This window comes from Aythya marila (assembly GCF_965140915.1).
Source record: "Aythya marila genome assembly, chromosome: 7".
Lineage (NCBI taxonomy): Eukaryota > Metazoa > Chordata > Aves > Anseriformes > Anatidae > Aythya > Aythya marila.
In genome coordinates this window covers 32,899,109-32,917,337 of record NC_139048.1, presented here as the reverse complement: position 1 = coordinate 32,917,337, position 18,229 = coordinate 32,899,109, and the positions used below count along the sequence as shown (strand labels likewise).

General features: G+C 45.5%; 1 protein-coding gene across 2 annotated transcripts; it reads left to right on the top strand.

The window, feature by feature from the left end:
* The first annotated feature begins 86 nt into the window (after positions 1-86).
* TSPAN15 (tetraspanin 15) lies at positions 87-17,470 on the top strand. 2 transcript variants are annotated; one of them, XM_082765024.1, is made up of 8 exons: positions 87-719; positions 4,855-5,040; positions 7,862-7,936; positions 9,574-9,669; positions 11,720-11,836; positions 14,490-14,537; positions 15,825-15,941; positions 16,421-17,467. In XM_082765024.1, exons 1-8 carry the CDS (start codon positions 624-626, stop codon positions 16,571-16,573), a joined length of 888 nt encoding a protein of 295 aa, XP_082621150.1. In that variant the 5' UTR covers positions 87-623; the 3' UTR covers positions 16,574-17,467. The 2 variants fall into 2 exon arrangements, with proteins under 2 accessions (XP_082621150.1, XP_082621151.1); XM_082765025.1 differs by lacking the exon at positions 87-719 and adding an exon at positions 4,425-4,511 and having other exon boundaries at positions 16,421-17,470.
* Positions 17,471-18,229: the final 759 nt, after the last annotated feature.

Genomic DNA, 18,229 nt, shown 5'->3' with positions numbered 1-18,229 from the left:
TTCCTGACTGCGTGCAGCTGGTAGGTGCCAGGGACATCTGCAGCTTTGTGCAAAGGTTGAAGTTGTTGATGTTTTAGAAGATAAATAGTCAAAAGTACTGTATTCTGTGGGGGCACACCCAACCGCGGCGTCGCTCCGCAGCTTTCCCGCATCCCCTGCCTGTCAGCCGGCGGTGAGGGGCTGCTGCTGGTGGTTTTTTTCCAGATGTTAACAACAGACGGGTGTGTTCTCACTGCCCCCAAGCAAACCTGACCCACACGCAGCCCTGGCAGCTCCCCGAGCCCCGGCGGTGGCAAACAGAGCGTGAACGCTGACGGCAGCGAGCCGGAGCCATCACTGGACATCCCCACGGCCGTGTTGTTGTCTGAAGGGCCCTGCTGGGGGGGGAAAGCAGAGGGAACCCAGCCGGCGAGCGCTCTGGGGACGCCTCCTTGTGCTCGCCACACTTTTATTTTCTCCTTTGCCCTTGGAGGTTGACGAAGCCCGTCCCACGAACACGCTCCCCGCGTCCCTGGGGGCGGAAGCAGCAGCGGGGCCGCTCCCTGCCGGGCTGGGGAGGGAAGGGAAAGGAAAAAAGGATCAGGGAAAGGAAGGGAAGGGCGGCAGTGACAGGTGCTGCGAGGATGGCGACGGGGGACGCGGAGCAAGCGCGCTACTGCCAGCGGCTGTCCTACCTCTGCCTCAAGTTCACCCTCATCGCCTACTCCACCGCCTTCTGGGTGAGCTGGGGGTGCCGGGGTGTCAGGCGTGTTGCTGCTGCTTCTTCCCCGCGTGAGATGGAGGAGTAAAGCCTCTGCCCTCATCTGGCGGTGTAAAGGGGCGATTTCTCCCCCGAGCTTTAGGGGAAGCCGTGCTGCGAAGCTCATGCAGGTTGTCAGGTGAAGCCCGCATGTTTTCTTTTAAAGGGTGCCTTTTGGGGCTGCGGGCTGTGTCGGTGTGCCAGGCGCTCCAGCAGGTTTCTTTTTGTCTCCGCCTTGGAGGATAAAGGCGTGGGAGGGTGGTTTCGGATTCACGGGTGCCTCTTTAAGGCTGCGAGCTGAGGAATGAATGAAAATCCAAAAGCCAGGTGCTTCGGGTGTAGCTCGGCTCCTGGGGGATCCCGGATGCCTTCTAGTGGTTTTATCTCTGATAACAAACAAGCAAACAAAAGGAACCCCCTTATTTTCGACTGTGGAGGCTTCCCGCATTGCTCGGTTATTGTGTGGGTGCGATTTTTGGGGAAGGAAGGCAGGTTTGTTGTGCTGGTTTCACACCCGGTTTTGCATGCTCCCCGAGAAGGAAGGTGCACGCTGCCTGCTCCGTGCCTCCCTTCGGCCCCCAGGCTGCAAAAATCCCTCTGCCAGCACAAAAAGGACACCGCTGTCACGTTTTGCTGAGCGGCTGCCTGGAACAAAGCCCCTTTCAGCAGTGTGAGGGTTTCATTTACTGCTCATGGTTGTTTGCTCCGGATTTTCTACGCCCGGGTCCCTGTGCAGCTGAATGCTTCCGTTTCCCCAGCACGGCGGCTGCTGGCGTTCCCTAAAATCCCAGGGATCTGAAGCAGGTCAGCGTGACAGCATCAGATGACAGATATTGGTACGTGCCCGTCGCTGCCCTGCCCGCTGGTGTCACCTGGGTGCCTGCCGGTGCCACCCAGAGCCTGTTGATAACATGGGTGTCACCCCAGTGCTCTCCCGGCACAGGGTGGGAGCCCAGTCTTTGCCAGCAGCATCCAGCCTTTTACACAGAGGGTGCTCTTGCTGTGTGGGCTGGTGAGCTCATGCTGTAAACATGGGGTTAAAAGCAGCAGCTAGGAAATAAAAGCTTTTCTTTCCTCTTGGGAAAGCAACTTCCGCACCTGGGAAAGCCCCTGGTGTTTGCAGGGGGCTGGATGCTCGCTGGCTGTGAGTCAAGGCCGGTCGATTTTTCCTGTGGACGCAGCCTGAGCTTCTGGATTCAGAGCTGTTGGGAAGGATGCAGGATGTAAACAGGCGGTGTGTTTGTGGCCACTGACGTAAACGTTGTGTTTCCACCTCTGGTCACAGGAAGGGAGAGCGCTCCTGGCGAGGCAGCACCTGTGGGGTGAAGTTCCCACTGAGTCAGCACAGTGGTGTGGGAAAGGGTGAAAAGGTTTTACTTTAAAACCCACAAGATTATTAAAGCATAAATTGTGAGGAATGAGGATTTTAATTGTGTAATTAGGTGTTTTTTTCCCCCCAGTAATAGTTTTTAGCTGAGTCTTGTACCCATCAGCTGGTGCTTTTACCCAGAGGTTAACAGCGATGCTGACGAATGCAGCTCGAAGCCTTCCTCCTCTCTGCAGGTCATGGTTTGCAGAACTTATTTCAGAATCGCTCGAGGCAGCTGTATCACACCGAGTTTTTGGGTTCCTCTCCTGGTGAAGTGCCGACGTCTGCACACCGAGCAGCTCTGCAGAGCTTGGTGGGGAGCAGAGGAGCGATGGGAGGCCTCTGTTAGCCCTCGAGGCTCGTGAGATACCTTTAATCCTGTGATTTTTCTAGGGTCTGACGTTGTCCACCTTGAGCCTTAGGACAGCAGCAGGTGGGGCTGAGAGAAGGAAATGGGGCATTTGGGGTGTGTATATATATATATATATATATATATATATATACATATATATATATATTATTATTATTATTTTTTTTGCCAAGCTAGTTGCAGAAAACAACAGGCAGGACTGAAGATTTTGTACACTTAATGTGCTAAAGGTGGTCTTGGAGGGTGTCTGGGCAAAGACAGATGGCAGGGGTGAAGATACACGTACATAAACATCTCTGGCTCCGTATAAAGCTCTTGAAGTGTGAATGCATCTTGTATTCCTGCTCACAGGCGCCTGAATCCTTAAAGATCATATTTAGTCAGAATATTTTGATTAGAAAACTACAGCTAAGAAATAGATATTTCCATACAAAGCGCCAGCCTCGGAACAACCCACTGCTGCAAGTCAGATCTTTAGGGGCTTGGGTCAGGGCTTGTCTGTACGTTGCATTCCCTGCTGCTTGCCTAGCAGGTAAATGTGGTCTGGACATGAGGGGATTGGGGTTTTACTTTCACTTAAAAAAAATAGTAGTAATATTAGAGTTTTAATCAAACTCCTGCGCCGGTCTCTTGTTTTAGTGGAGTGTTTTGTTGGCCCAAAGGTCTGCGGAATTGAATTAATTTCAGTTTCTCCTTGTGTTGCTGTTGGGTGCCTGCATTTCAGCAGAGCACTACCAGCGTGGTGTTTCGGTGTGAAGCAAAGGGATTTGGCAAGTTTTAAATTCTCTGGTTATTTTTGTATGCTTCTGAGACTCTTCCTCAACTGATATTTCTACATTAAAGATTTCAAGATAAGTTGTTCATATTGTTTTCCGCTTGAATAATATTTTGTAATTTATTACTCAGTCGTTCCAATTTTGTACAGATTCTAGCTAACACTGCCAAGTGCCCCTGTAGTAATGTAATACCCGATTAAGTTTTACAGCAGAAAAGGTCAAATCCTAGAAAGGGTAAATGTGTGTACCTGCTGTTTGTCCGCTGTGTCATCCATAATCTTACAGCTTCTAAATTTGTCAGGGGAGGAGTTGCTTTGAATTTGGCTGTGTTAAATTTTAAGTTGCTTTTTAACTTACTCCCATACACCTATTTTTATAGGTGAAAACCCTTTGGAGATTTTTTTTTTTAAATGATAATGGTGGCATTCCTCACATAGTGCCCTTTGGGTTTATTCTTCTCTAGAAAATCAAGTATTTCCAGTAAGTTATTTATTTAAAAACACTTAATAAAGAAAAAATATTTTGACTGTTGGGCTCACGATCTTGCAGCTGAGCAACTTGTGTGTCTGCCCAGGGCTGGGGCTGGGATTTTCTGTGTCGTATCGAAAAGCCTTGTGTAATTACCGACCGTCTGCGCACGGGCAGCAGGCTCGCAGAGCTTGCAGTGAAGTCAGGGCAGGAGAGGTGGCTCTTATTTATCTGGTTGCCAAAATGATGGATTTGATGCTCGGGGCTTTGTGGGATTTCCCTGAGGATTGTGGATTGAGTACTGTGGACTTGTCTTTTTTTTTTTTTTTTCTTTTCTTTTTTTTTTCCCCCAAGTTCGGCATCATTTATATCAATTTGCAGCATGCCATGGGATTAATACCAAATGATTCTGACTTAGCCATAATTATTTTGATTGGAATACCTTTAAATTGTTATACAAAATGCATCATTTCTCGCTTCGCTTGCCAGCTCTGTCCCGTAGTTGCTCGGGAAGGTGACCTCATCCCAAACACGACGTTTTTCCCTTTATTTGGGCCTGTTTCCCATGACGGCAAGAGGACTGGGGATGCAGGATACACCTGGCCGTGTGTAGTGACCCTAAATACACCAGGAGCTGGGCTGGGTAGCGAAACAAAGGGACATACGAGCTGTTGGTTGCAGACTGGCTAGGAATTAGGACGTTTTAGGGGCATGTGTATCTATCTGCATACACAGGCGGGGAAGAAAGACACGCGAAGGAGGAGAAGTAATGCCATGCCATTTGGTAGTGTGAGTTAATAGATGTGATGTCAGATGAGTAATAAATTGCATTTTAAACACATTGAAGCATACGTAACTGCTTGAATTCCAGACTATTAAAATGTTATTAAATATACATATTTTTGGAAATGAACAAATCTCAGGTTCTGCTAACCCAGCTTTTTTCTGCTTCAGACTTTGAGATTTTTTATTTTTATTTTTAATTCAAACTTCTGATTTAAGTGTATCACAGGCTATAATTAATTCTGAAGTGAGTAGTCACAGGTTGGTGTGTATTCATAAAATGTCATCTCTGTGTTTACTGGGAAAAAGCTTAACATCCGTGTTTTGTTTTGTTTTTTTTTTCTTCCAGGTGATCGGAGGCCTTGTCCTTGCAGTTGGGATTTATGCAGAAGTTGAAAGACAGAAGTACAAAACGCTGGAAAGTGCCTTCCTAGCCCCAGCAATTATTTTAATACTTCTGGGCGTTATAATGTTCATTGTGTCTTTAGTGGGCGTAGTGGCTTCTCTAAGAGACAATTTATGCCTTCTTCAAGCGGTGAGTGGTGGTTTTTTGTTCGTTTTTCTTAATAATATTAAAAGCTTATTGCTTTTCCTTTTAGTGCCACATGAATTTAAACCTGTAGCCCTATCTATGCTGCACTGAAAAATATTCTGGAGTTTGTTTGGTCCCCTGGCTGTTGTCTGTAGATGTCTTGTGACCCAAAGCGCCTCGTGTAGGAAGCAGTTTTCACTGCTCCATGGGTTCCCCCATCACCACTTGGAGACACTGATGGATAAAAGCAGTCCAAAGCAGACAAAAGTTCAGAAGATTGGGGAATCACAGTTTTGGGATAGCCTGCTCCTAGGGCATGTTTTATTTCATGGGTGGGCTTTGATTCCTCCCGATGATTAATTTGCTGTCTTTAAAATGTATCCAGTTGGGACTTTGTTGAAAGTGGAGTGGAATCAAGGCAGGAGGTGGCTGTGTAGGGGAACTAGGACGAGTACTGGAGGTAAAATAGTAAATGGCAGAAGGATTAAGAGATTAAACATCACCTAAACCACGGAGCCAGAGCTGTCAGGGGGTGCTGTCAGTGCACAGAAGGGGTCTGCAGGCTTGCAGCAGACAGGGTGGGAGTGCCCCTAGAGTACCCCATCTGAAAATGCTGCAAGCTGCATCAGGGAGCAGAAACATTTCATCTGTCCAGTGATACGACGGGGTCAGGGCCTGCCTCTGAGAAAAGCAGGTTTGGGACTGTCAAGGGTTTTATGGAAAACAAGCAGGAGTGTGAATTATTATCTGTCCCCGTGGATGTTGTGCAAACTCAACTGTTGACATAGCCTTTGACGTTAGCCTGGCACCACGGCACCCGCTCTGTTTCTGGTCTGGTAATGCCATAAGTACGTGTCCTGCTGCGGAGGAACTGCTGGACTGGAGGAATTAGCACTGCCACTCGGCCTAAAAGCCCACCGAGTCTGGCTGCAACTTCTGAGTGCAGGGAATTTCTTAAAGATATGAAGCCATACGCCTGTACTGTGAGCAGACAGGGAAGGCACAAAGCGCAGAGGTTAGTTGTGGTCGCTGGTGGTTCTTCTAAAAGCTTCTCCTTTCGACCCGCAGGAAGCCATGAGAGAGAGAAGCTGCAGGGCTGACGTGGGTCAGGTGGCTGAGGTCTGGCTGCCTTCATCTGGGGTGTGAAATCAGGGGGAGGATGGAGAAATGGGACTTGTTAGGGAGCTGTGTAGGGCAGCGGGGCTTTCCTTGGGCTTAGAGGCAGGGGTCTGTCCTGGGGGAGGAGTGAAATGGACACAGCTGTGATCTCCAGTGCCTGCAAATAGCACATTTCTGAAGAAATGCTAAATACGTAGTATGCTACCTAGGCCAAAGCAAGAGGAAATTGTGAATTTTGGAATTATGTGGGAACCTGGCTGAAGAGGCATTGTGCTGTCATCCCGAAAGGGAAAGAGAAATGGCTGAGAGTCTGTCCTGAGCTGGGAGCGGTTTCCTCAACTCTCAGCCTGGTTTTATTTCCCCATCTGATGCCAAGGGCATTTTCTGTTCGTGTTGTGGTAGAAAGTCTGGTAGGGCACTTAAACAAACAAGCTCCCCGCTGTCTGTTTCTCAGACTGATTCCATATTTCGCAGGAAAAGACAACAAGATGTCCATCTGTCCAGTAAATTCATGACACCCATTCCAGGTATCGATGGGCCAGGCATTAAACCCGCACGCTGGGGTGGAGCGAGCAGTGCAGAGACAGGTCCTGCAGCTGCCCAGGGTTTTGCAACAGGGAGGGCTGCAGCAGAAGTCACCGGCTTCGTTAGAGAGCTCGTTAGTGAGCAGAACAGCAGGGGCACCCGTGGTGTTTCTGGGTGTCCATCTAAATTACACGGAATGGGAACAACCTCCTCCTCCTGAGGGTAACCAGGCCCTAAGAGTGTTGAAGATTATTTTCAGATCAGGGATCATAAAACTTCTTTCCTGGTGAATTTCGCTGTTAAGAAGCGGACCTAAATTCACATAACAGATCTTTTATACCTAGAGGATCCTCTGGATGGGAAAAACATTTCAAGTACTGGCACGTTTCAGTTATTTGATGGGGTTGCTATGGATTTCTTCATTTTTTTTTTTTTCATATTCATGTGTTGGATGTGCTGTGGTAAGTAGTCGCAGATACCTATGTTGTGGCTGTGTGCCAATGTGTGTTGGAATATGTATGTATATACGTGGTTTTACACATGGTCCTGGCTTCAGAGGACACAAGTAAATAAATAGCTAGCTGACACCATTCTTCTTACCGTGGAGCACAGCAAGTGTTCACATTGCAGGCTCTGTGGTCAAGTCGTTGGCTTCACTCTGAAACGATACACTGAAATGTACCGAGGCCAGAATCTGGCTTTGATTTAACACTGGCAAATGAATATAAAATGGTTTGGATTATTTTAAAACACTGCTTTACTCAAAAAATGAAAACAGCCACGTGCCATCTTTGTTGGAAGTGTCAAAACCCAACGTTCTGTGTGTTTTGTAGCAGTTCAGGTATGTACTTTGTGATGGACCAGGCTGCTCTTATAGGGAGAAGTGTCCTGGCATGATAAATGCATCTATAGGTTTGGATTGCATTCAGAGCCGTAAAATAATGTTGCCAGTTGGGAAAAAAAAAAAAAATAGAATCACTCAAGTGAGGAAGAAAGTCTTTCTTGTGACATAAGCAATTTTTATAAGAACAACAACAAATGCTATTTTCTTTACAGACATCTCGTTTCCAGAAAGCCAGGTATGCTGGCAACTGAATGCTATAGACTTTAAGGAGAGTAACCGAAAGAGTAATTGTGATTTGTTCTGCCTAAGATCTCACTTGCTGTTGTTCTCCTGCAGTTCATGTACATCCTTGGTCTCTGTTTGCTGATTGAGCTGACGGGTGGAGTTGTGGCATTGATCTTCAGAAACCAGGTGAGCAGCGTGAGCTGAGACTTCACTCACCAGTGTTGGCACATGAAGTTGTGGCTGTGCTACTGAGCACATACAAGGTACTACATTTGTCACCCAAGCACTAGCTGACGGGAGCCTGAAGGCAAGTCCGGGCTTCTCAGGGCCTGTCAGGGTAGGGAAGGGTGGAACTGGTCATCAGTTCTGGAAATTAGTTCCAGATTAAAGAATCTGGAGAAAATCTGTTAACTTAATCTGCTAACTAAATACAGGCAAAACGAGTTTCCAGCTTTTAATGCATTACAACATGCTTTCTTCTAGTTTTCCTCCTGTGTCTCAGATTGCTCTTTCAGGGAGTTTCCAGCTGGATTTGGAAACTAAGTTACTTTTTACTGGCCAAAATGTTTTACCTTGCATAAAGGACACCTCTTCCCTGCCCACATCCATGAGCAACATAACTCATTTCTGTAGGAGACCATGCCATTTACAAGCTCACTGTAACTACATATATATATATATTTAAACCTTTATTTTTCTAATGGAAAGCAGCAGAGTATTTATTTTTCTGTTAGAAGGGTTTTAAAATATTCTTGTGAGTTTTGGTGGGAGCACCCGGCTCATCTGAACGGAGCAGATCAGCCTCAGCAGTGTAGGAGGGGGCATCACGGGACACAGAGAGTTTGGTTGTCCGAAAATTAAGTAAATACCAACTGTGGTATTTCTGAGAGGGTGAGGGAGAATAGCTATTGACTCCCACACACAGACAGAGTATTGTTGGTTTTCTGCATGTTGAGCGGTTTCCTGATGCGATTACTGGCTGGCTGAGCAGGGCAGCTGTGTGCAGGGGATAGGGCTTTTTGTTTGGTTTATGAGGTTAATGGACAAGTTGGGGTTAGGATGGGGAGGAGAAGGAAGTATTTAATAAATGATTACACTAAGAGCATCCATTTAAATACTGATTGTTTTACACGTCCCATTGGTTTTTTCCATTTCTTTCTCTGTTTCCTTCTCAGAGCTGGGACAGTCTATTTCTTTTCTTTGAGTCATGCTTGTTCTAAGAAATACCTTTCAGTGGCTTGTATTTACAAGGTTGTTGGTGTTTGTGTGCTTGTGTGCAGCTTGCCCGTCTGGCAAACTGCACGAGCACTGTTTGAATGTGTTACGACTGGGTTTCACAGGGCCCTGCTTGTCCTTTTTCTTCACGTCCATTTGGTACCTTTGTTTATTTCAGCTGTGATTTGGACTGAAAACCATTGTGTAATATCAATGTTTCTGCCCCTTACAGCTAAAGCAGTAGTTGCAGTGCTGTGATGCAGGTATATGAATTATTTAGAGCTGAGCTGGCTGTTCACTGCTCCTCCTGAGCCTGATGAGAGGACAAAGTGTATCTTAAGAAGTCCAGTTTAAATGAGATGGTAATTAAAGATGGCACAAGAGTAGCTGATGTTTGCTGTTGTTCTTTGATAGTTAGGATAGTCCTGCAGAATACCTTGTTGTTGTAATTGCTGAAGTGATAACCTTTTTTTTTATTATTATTTTTATTTAAATACAAATAAAAAAGGCTATTCTTTTCTGCTTGTCAGGTACACTTGGGACTTAAACCTGTTCTTTAAGTTTCATCATTTCTAACGGGTGAATCATGTTTTATTTTTGCGTTCCAGACAATCAAATTTTTGAATGATAATATTAGAAGAGGAATTGAGAATTACTACGATGATTTGGACTTCAAGAACATCATGGATTCAGTTCAGAAACAGGTTTGCTTGTTGTTTTTTTTTTTTTTTTTTTTTTTTTTTTTTTTTTTTTTTTTTTTTTTTTTTTTCCTGGGACTAACCCAGTTCCAACCAATGCCAAGATGTGGTGGGTCCTCAGTGACAGCGTTAAGTTTTTCCAGTGATGTTGTAATCAAATTCATATTGACAAGGTCTCGTGTGTCATCTGTTATGGTGTGGCTGTGGGCAGGGCTCCTCCAGTGTCCCAGCTGGCGTCTGAAGCTCCCTAAATCACTGCAAGAAGGGAGGGCAAAGCACAGCTCTCGCCTTGGTAGGTGTGACTGATGATCGAGGCCAGATCCTGCAAATGTTTCAGCTTATGTGGGCCCCATGGCCAGATTTGGACAAATTCAGCTTAAATTCCACCCAAGTTCTTGTTCTTAGTGCTTCTGATAACTGGTCTAAGACATTCAACAATGTCTAGTTAACGGGAAGCGCTGGATAAGAAGAAATTGGGTGGCAGGTAAGCTGTTTTAACCTGGCCAATTGTATTTTCACTCAAGGGCACATAGCAAGCTCTTTAATAAGGTGGTTATTCAAATGAAATCCCCATGGAAGCATATATACCTGTAATTAAAAATCAGAAGTTGTGCTGGGCACAGCTGAGCATTACTTAATGGCACTTGCAGTTGACTCATAGCCTTTTTTTTTCACACTGCTGTGTTGAAATGTTTATTGGCTTACTGAAGAGTTCTGACCTACAGTTTGGAGACTATAGAAGAAGCAGAAAATGTTCAGAAATGTGAACATTTACAGAGCCCATGTGATGCCAGTGACCACGCCAAATAGAAAAAATAAAATACAAGTTAACTTAGTAAATGGTATGTATGTTTTATGACATCGTTATGGAAATGGCAGCCTGCTTCAAAAAACAAAGTTAGCACAGAAAGTCTGTCAAAAACAAACCATCCTGAGGAAATTTTGTCATAATACTTCATAACGCTTTAAAGTTTCCATGCACTGCCCAAAATTTTATATATATGCAGTGAATATAAATGTTAGTGATTAACTAAACTGCTGCTGTTTACTTTATGTTTTAAAGGAAGTGAACGTTTCTATTAAACTGGTGTAAACTTACAGTATTTTTTTGCCAGCTCTCAGTTCTACTAACTAAATTATACCTGAAATATTTTGGTGATTTTTTTAATGCCTTGTATCAACACTGTTGTCTTTTAGAGACATTTAGAAATGTCAAAATCCTTAAAAATTTGAAGGACTGCATTACAGCTGTAGATGAGCTGAAGTGAGTGTAAAAACATTTTTCAATGATATCCAGACCTGAAAAGAAAGTTTTTCAACCTGGAAAAGGTTGGAGGTGGAACTTAGCACCAGGTGCTTTCCTCTGACACCTTGTGTAATAGCTTGATGAGCGACAGAGGAATGCTGAATGTCCTGAATTCTTTTCAGATGTGTTTCTTTGGTGCAGGAGCAATGTTTGTGCTGTTTAGGAGTGAGTCTCTAGCATCTTGCACCCTACCTGATGGCTGGTGTAAAGTAGTGGTCAGCACTTGGAGATGCTTCTTTTGGAGATGCAACACTTCAATTGATTGCCCATGCTGAGTTATGCTGGCCTCGGCCAATACACTCTCACAAATTTTGGATACCAATTTGGTCTCTTTCTGCCCTTTTTGTTTGTCCTGAACATGAAAGCATTCTTTTGGATGTGATTTTATATGAGATACATTATTAAACAACTTTTCTCCCTGGGACCAGAGACTCCTTTTTCACTTTTCGCCAATCCCTGTAGCTCAGCTGATTCTGAAAACATCCAGGAGGTTTAAAGGTTTGTTGCTTGATCTGATCAGAAATATATTTTTCCTTTCTTACTTATTTTATTTGCATATATAACCATACTTCATTAATACGTCTACGTATGTCATTCTGATGGCAGTTACCTAGCAATTCCGTTTTTCCGTGTTCCTTGGTACTCTTAAAACTGTTTTATTTCTTATTTTCTTTTTCTTTCCTCCCATTATTAGGAGAGCTGCTCTTAAGATCTGACTCTTTTCCTTTGTCTTTTGTGTCGTTTTCCCAGTTTAAGTGTTGCGGTGGGGAGGACTACAGAGACTGGTCAAAAAACGTGTACCACAGCTGTGAGGCACCAGGACCGCTGGCCTGCGGAGTGCCTTACACGTGCTGTGTCACAAACAAGGTGAGCCCAGGGGCAGCATCCTCTGACCTGGTGGCTTGGCTGGACCAGGGCTACGTAAAATAGCCCTGCTTGGAAGGGGACCACAAGCAGGGATTGAGCTGGAGTTCCCGTCTCCCTGGGGGCCAGCAGTTGGCAGTGAGGAGAGGTGTCACCCGAACGTGCCCTCTGCTGGCGTCGGCACATCTTGGAGAAGCAAATCCACGTCTCCTTTTCACGGGGAGCACCTGGCAGCTTGTCTCCTGTACCCGTTTTGACGGAGAGCTAGTGATGGATAGCCCACTGGTGCCTGTTAGGCGCAGTCCTTTCATTGTCAAGCACGAATGTTTAATTAAAAAAAGAAAGAAAAATGCAGTAAGTGATCTCAGTAATCTGGCTGGGTATTGCTGAGAAATGTGTATAGCACGAAGGTGTTTATCACATAAGCTTACACGTTCTTGTGGGTCAGAAGAAGTCTGTTTAAATACGCACTGAGCTTTGATTTATTCTCAGAAACCAAAGCTAAACAGTTATGTTTTAAGTCTCAGGTGTTTGAGAAATGGTGTATCTGAAAATAATACACGCTCATCCACAACTGCATGGAGCTGGCAGGAGAGCTTAGGATTTTGCCCTCAGTTGGTGGTAAAGGAAGACAGAGATGACCAGTAAAGAGCAATCTGGCTTTTTAGTGGTGACTCAGCTACAGGGCTTGCTCTTCTGAATCTCACATCTCTCAAATGAAGCCTTGTTTTAAACGCTTTGTTAATTCATGCGTGTAGAAATGCAGCAGTACCATGAGGGTAAGTGCCGTAACAAGCAGTGGCTCTTGCTGCTACATGGAAGTTACTTTTGGAACTATTAGGTCCTGTTTGTGGTATGTTCATGTCCCTTATTTTATGTGCATTGATGGATTTTGTAACAGAGAAGTAGCTGGGAGTTGTCTGCAAACTGTTAAGCTCAGCGAAGTTAACTGAGAGGCATGAAGTCCCCGAACCACGCCAAAATTTCTTGTCTAAAGATAGACTTCAGCAAGACACTGCAATGTGCTAGGGCTCGTAGCTTTGCTGCACCTGGGAGCAGGACCACGGAGCCACTGGCGTGCCGTGCCATGGTCGGAGAGATGTGAGCAGCACGGGTGTGTATCGGGCAGGGTGACATGAACACCACGGCTGTACGGCCAGCTGCCTTAAAAAAAGAAAAAAAAAAGAAAAAAAAAAAAAAAAGATGATGCATAAATCTTATATGTTTGACAAACACTTCCAAATACAGTCTGGTTTCTGTCCTGGAAAACTACAGATATGGTTTGTAATTACTCATTCGCTTCATAGTCATGGAAAACTCCTGTTAATGTAGGAGGGTTGGATTCTGATCCTTTTTAAAAGCCTTGTGCAAGACGAGCCAGGCTCTGATCATGCTTATGCTGGGGGCAATCTGAAGGATTTATTATCAAATCAAAGTCTTTAATAAAGACTTACACAAGTGTGGCTGAGATAAAAATGAGTCCCCAGAAGCATACAAACTTCTGTTTCTAGTGCATTCATCTCCATTGTGCACAGTTTCTTGGGCCACAATGTCTCCCTAGCAAGCCTCATGTTTAAAATTCAGTGATGCAATGAAGTTCTTTGTTGTCAAATATTTTGCTAATGGCCTGCATGTTTATGTTAGGCTCAAGTGTTGTGAGAATGGGAAGTCTCTGGCAGCAAACACGGCAATACGGCGATGCCCCTGGTACTGCCGACCTTGGCTTCCAAGAACGGCTCCTCGCCGTGCCTTCGGGACACACCTGGGACACGGGCAGGGGTTTTCTTGAGGTGTGCCCTGCCCCTTGTTTTCCTGCCAGTTGCATGTTCAAGAGAAAGCCTGGCTTCTTGGGTTCTTTAAAAAAAAACAACACACAAAACTTGTCTACATCTTGTCTTAATTTCGTGGGGGACTATTGCCGTAAAGTAGAGTTGGCTTTGCCTTATTCTCGTTTACTTATTCTAATTTTTGGCTTCGTTTGATGCCAGTGGGCTTTAAATTAGTTGATTTGCAAGTCCAGGACAGTATTTTCCTGTTAGCCTTGGCAGGCTGTTTAGGCTTCGGGACCCAAGTAAAATATTAAAAGACCACAGAAAATGGTCTGGTAATCTGCGATGAATGCAAACATTCAGACTTTGGTCTCGTAAAATGCTCACAGAATGTTTGTAGTATCGGACGTTATTTGGGTCCGGGGCATTTCCAAGTTTAAACTTGTCATCCTGATGGAATGATGGCCCTAATCCCTGCCTTTCTTAATATGGTGTCTGAAGTTATTAAAGCCCTACAATTAAAACTGGCTCTTCGTTCCCTGGAAATAGCAACAGCTTGCAGGTCCGTCCAAGCTAGCTTTGGTTTCTGACACCACACTTCTTGCTGGATGGATCGGGGTCAGACACCTCATGAGATGCCACCAGTATTAATTTCTTTAAAACCACCTAGGGCTCCAAGTCTGACCCTGGGGGCACTGGGAGAAACTCTCGGTTCTCCCCCAGGGAGCATTTTCTTCCTTTTCCCCCTGGCTGATTTTGGCACAGATTATCACCCACCCCAACACGCTCACCTTGCGGGATGGCCTCGGAGCTGCAGCACAGCCCAGGGTGGTTGGGACCTTTGGGTTTTTGCTTTGCTGTACTTATATTGGTTGTTTTATTTTCAGACAGACATTGTCAACACCATGTGTGGATACAAAACAATTGACAAAGAGGTAAAGTAACCCGTATCCACCACGGGACGGTAAAGGTGCTTTTTGTGCTTTTCTGGATTCATTTTTGTCACTTACAAAATTGTCTTCTGCACCCTTGAATCTACCAAAACGTTAAAGCAGCTGCTAACCTGATTTTACCTGGAATAGCTTTGGTATATATAAAAATACCTTGTTTGATTTGTTGGATCTTCCCTTCTTTGCACCTTCCATGATTTCTCGTTTGATGTGCATGAAGCATTTCTTTCCAACCCCCCTCACACACACACTTACAGCAACTGCACAGCAAATATAAAGAAAGATACTTCAGTGCTTTTCAACAGTGGCATGACTAAAATTGGTTTCCTTGCAGCCAATTTAGGATTAAAGACCTAGAAATAAAGTACCCATTACTGGGATATAAAATACTTGGAAACAACTGATTCCTGGAAGAGGAAAGGGACTGCCCGGGCGGCGCTGGCAGCCAGCCTGCTCGTCCCTGGGGGCTGGATGTGGCCTCCTTCTTTGGTTTTCCCCCTTGGAAATTACCCCAGAGGCTCTGGAGTAGTGGTCCCTGGCTCAGTTGGGCTAATTATGGAGTGATTAAGTGCAGAAGTCAGTAATGTGATCTGCCACAGCTCCCCACTCCCAGCTTGGCAGAGCCAGTGCCCCGCAGTGCTGGCCCGGTGGGTCGTAGCTTGGCTTATCGCTTGGTTATCCTCACACATGACCTGCCTTCCTTTGGACGCACTGACTTATGCCTCCAAAACCTAAACGCTCCAGCCTGCCCCTAACGCACAAAGCACTTAAGCACGTGCTTAACTTCACCCAATTCATCTGCTTAGGGCTCTTTGCAGGCTCAAGTGGGTTGGGGCCACAGTGCAGGGCAGCCTGTGGGGCTCGATCTTAAATCATCTTGTTCCTGGCCTTGCTGTAGGCTATTGCAAAGCTCTCTGTCTGCAATTTATGTTTTTCCACTGCTGTACTTTCAACTCAGAAGTAGAAGTAGAAGTAAAAGCTAAAAGGAGACTTCCATCCTTTCCCTGTGGTCTAAAATTAGAATCAGATGCATTTCTTTTGGGGAAGTAGTATCAAAAGAAGGTGGCTTTTTTGTTTTTAGTAACTTGCTCAGGTGTGGAACAGCCAGGGAACAGCCTAAAGGATCACTGGGGAGGCCTCCACTGAACTCGGCAGGTTTAAAGAGGCGTGGAGGAGTCAGACCCAGTGTGACTGAACCCTGAAGCGCCGCGTGTTACCGTGTCTTGCTCCTGTGCCAGCTGCTGGTTCAGTGTCTGCTCTGTTACTTTGCAGCGCCTGAGTGTTCAGCACATCATATATGTCCGAGGGTGCACGAACGCAGTGCTCATCTGGTTTTTAGACAACTACAGCATCATGGCTGGCATTCTGCTCGGCATATTGCTACCCCAGGTAAGGAGAGCCCGGTGTGTTACCCAGCAAGGGGAGTGCCTGATTTGTCACCATGGTCTGTGAAGTCCCATTTACTACATTTCATTTAAATTTTTATTTAAATGTAGCATAACTGATAAGCTGAGACGGCATCTGGTAATTTAGCAGAATTACTGCAATCCACTGCAGCTTGTGGGGGGGTTCTGGGGTTAGTTTTGAAGTCCTCACCCAATCTGGGTCCTCTAGGACTTTGTAGTGCTCCGAGGCACAGGGCTGGTAAACATTTCACTATATCAGCTATTCACAAACATGATTCATTTTTTTCCCCTATACACAAAATCCCTATGAGAAGAATATCAGCGTGAGGTTCTGTCAGTGTTTACACTGTGTACGTACCCATCAACCTGATGTACGTGTGCGTGATTTGTGAAAGCCGTGCTGTAGAAGCCCAGACAAGCGGCATGCGATCCCCTGCTCAGAGATGTCCCTTTATTTTGCAGTTCCTCGGGGTGTTGCTGTCTCTGCTTTACATAACGCGAGTGGAAGACATCATCAGCGAACACAAGCTGAGCGAAAATCTCTTTGAAGAAACGTGGCAGAGATCCCAGCCTGAGTTTGCTGCCTCGGGCTGCTGCATGTGCTACCCCGGCTGATGGCAGGAGCCCACTGACCTCTGCTGGGTTGTGCTGGCTTCGTAGCTATTCCAGACACTGGGTGTAATTAATCAACTCTAACTCCTTTTTGGTATTTTTGAAACTGCAGTACCAAAAACAGAGCCCGAATTCTCCCTGCCCCACGGTCTTAATATTTCTACTGCCCCTCCGTGTGCGCGGAGCTATCGCGAGGCCCCTCGGTTGTCTGCGAGCCCTGGAGACGCCGACCTTCTGGGATGCCCCAGCCCGCTGTGACCACGGTGGGCCGTGATTTTGGTGTCCTGGAGGGTGGGAACGATGCTCCCTGTTACAGCTCCCGCTCCAAGGCGGTCTTGTCGGCGATTAAATCTCTCTGAATGATTGCTGAGTGATGCGTGGTCAGGACGGCTTCATGCTGGGAAAATCCGAAGCTAGATTCCTATCAAGAGCTTTTGTACCTTGGTGTGTGGTATGTAAATGTTAGCCCCATCAAACTTTATTTTCTTACTTGTTGCAAGGCAGAAGACAGATTTCTTATTGACATGAATGGTGGATATTGAACACCTTGAATAGTTTTTTATGCTAATCTCAATTTACTGACATTCATTGCTCAGTCTTTTGTGCCTTTTAATAATGGGGCAAACGCCAGTGTGGAATTAATCAGGTAATTCTTGATGTACCTTTAATGCAATTTATTGCTATCTGGGTTGGTATAAATTCCTGAGATGTTTGAGTCTTGTATGTACTGTATTTTTCCTCATTAGTAATTTAACTAGGTGATTTCTTTTGGAGTTGTATGTGTTGAAATGTTTCTGAATTTGATTCTTCTCGTCAAAATAAAAAATATAAGTTTTTTTTAAAAAAACAAAACACACACACAAAGACGTTGTTTACATTCTTACCGAAGTAGAGCCTGTCTGTCGGGCGCTGAGTCTCGAGGGAGGAATACCTCGAGCTGGGCTCCTGGCTCAGCTGCAGCCCTGCCCGTGGGTTTGGAGCAAGTGGCTGAAGCTCTGTGCTGTGCCTCACCTTCCTCCTGCAGCCACACCGAGGGCAGGGTGCTGGGGTCTGCTCGTGTCGCTTTGCCCTCAGCAATTCTCTGCAGGGTTTTCAGCCAGACCTGCAGGAGAAACATGGCACAAACTGGTGGGATCCTTCAAATAAAATAAAACTAAAAAAACATGGTAAGAATAAAGCATTTTTGGTTTCTATCCTGCTTTTGTAAATCTCTTCTTTTCTGATACTCCACTAAGAAGAAATATTTCGTGTCACTCCTTCCTTGCTGCTTGTCTTCTGCTTTTCTTAATATCCTCATCATTTTTTTTTCTTTTTTTGGTCTCCAGCCTAGAAACCAGAGCCTCCTTCCTTCACCAAGGATTTCTGAGGGGGTTTCACGCTTTGCCAGGTGCCAAAAAAAGACCAACACGAGTCTTTGCTGTCTATGACGGTGGCTGCTGGTTGTGAGAGGGGGCTCCCCGTGCCCAGCAGCGCGGTGAGGTTATTTCCTACACAGCACACTCTAGTGTTTGGTTGGGGGTTTGGCTGCTCCGAGCCTTTGGCAGCTCCGTTTTTCTGCTCTCTGTCCTGTGTAACACAGCTTGGCAAGGTGAGAAGCAAGGCTGTTTGTAAGGGTGGATTTATGGATGAAGCAAGAGGGAAAAGAAAAGGAGGGTGCAG

Excerpts from the sequence above, each read along its gene's own strand:
- TSPAN15 (XM_082765024.1), top strand. The coding sequence starts at position 624 with ATGGCGACGGGGGACGCGGAGCAAGCGCGCTACTGCCAGCGGCTGTCC. Across the intron at positions 720-4,854 it reads CCTACTCCACCGCCTTCTGG|GTGATCGGAGGCCTTGTCCT; the intron begins GTGAGCTGGGGG and ends TTTTTCTTCCAG. Across the intron at positions 15,942-16,420 it reads TCGGCATATTGCTACCCCAG|TTCCTCGGGGTGTTGCTGTC; the intron begins GTAAGGAGAGCC and ends TTTATTTTGCAG.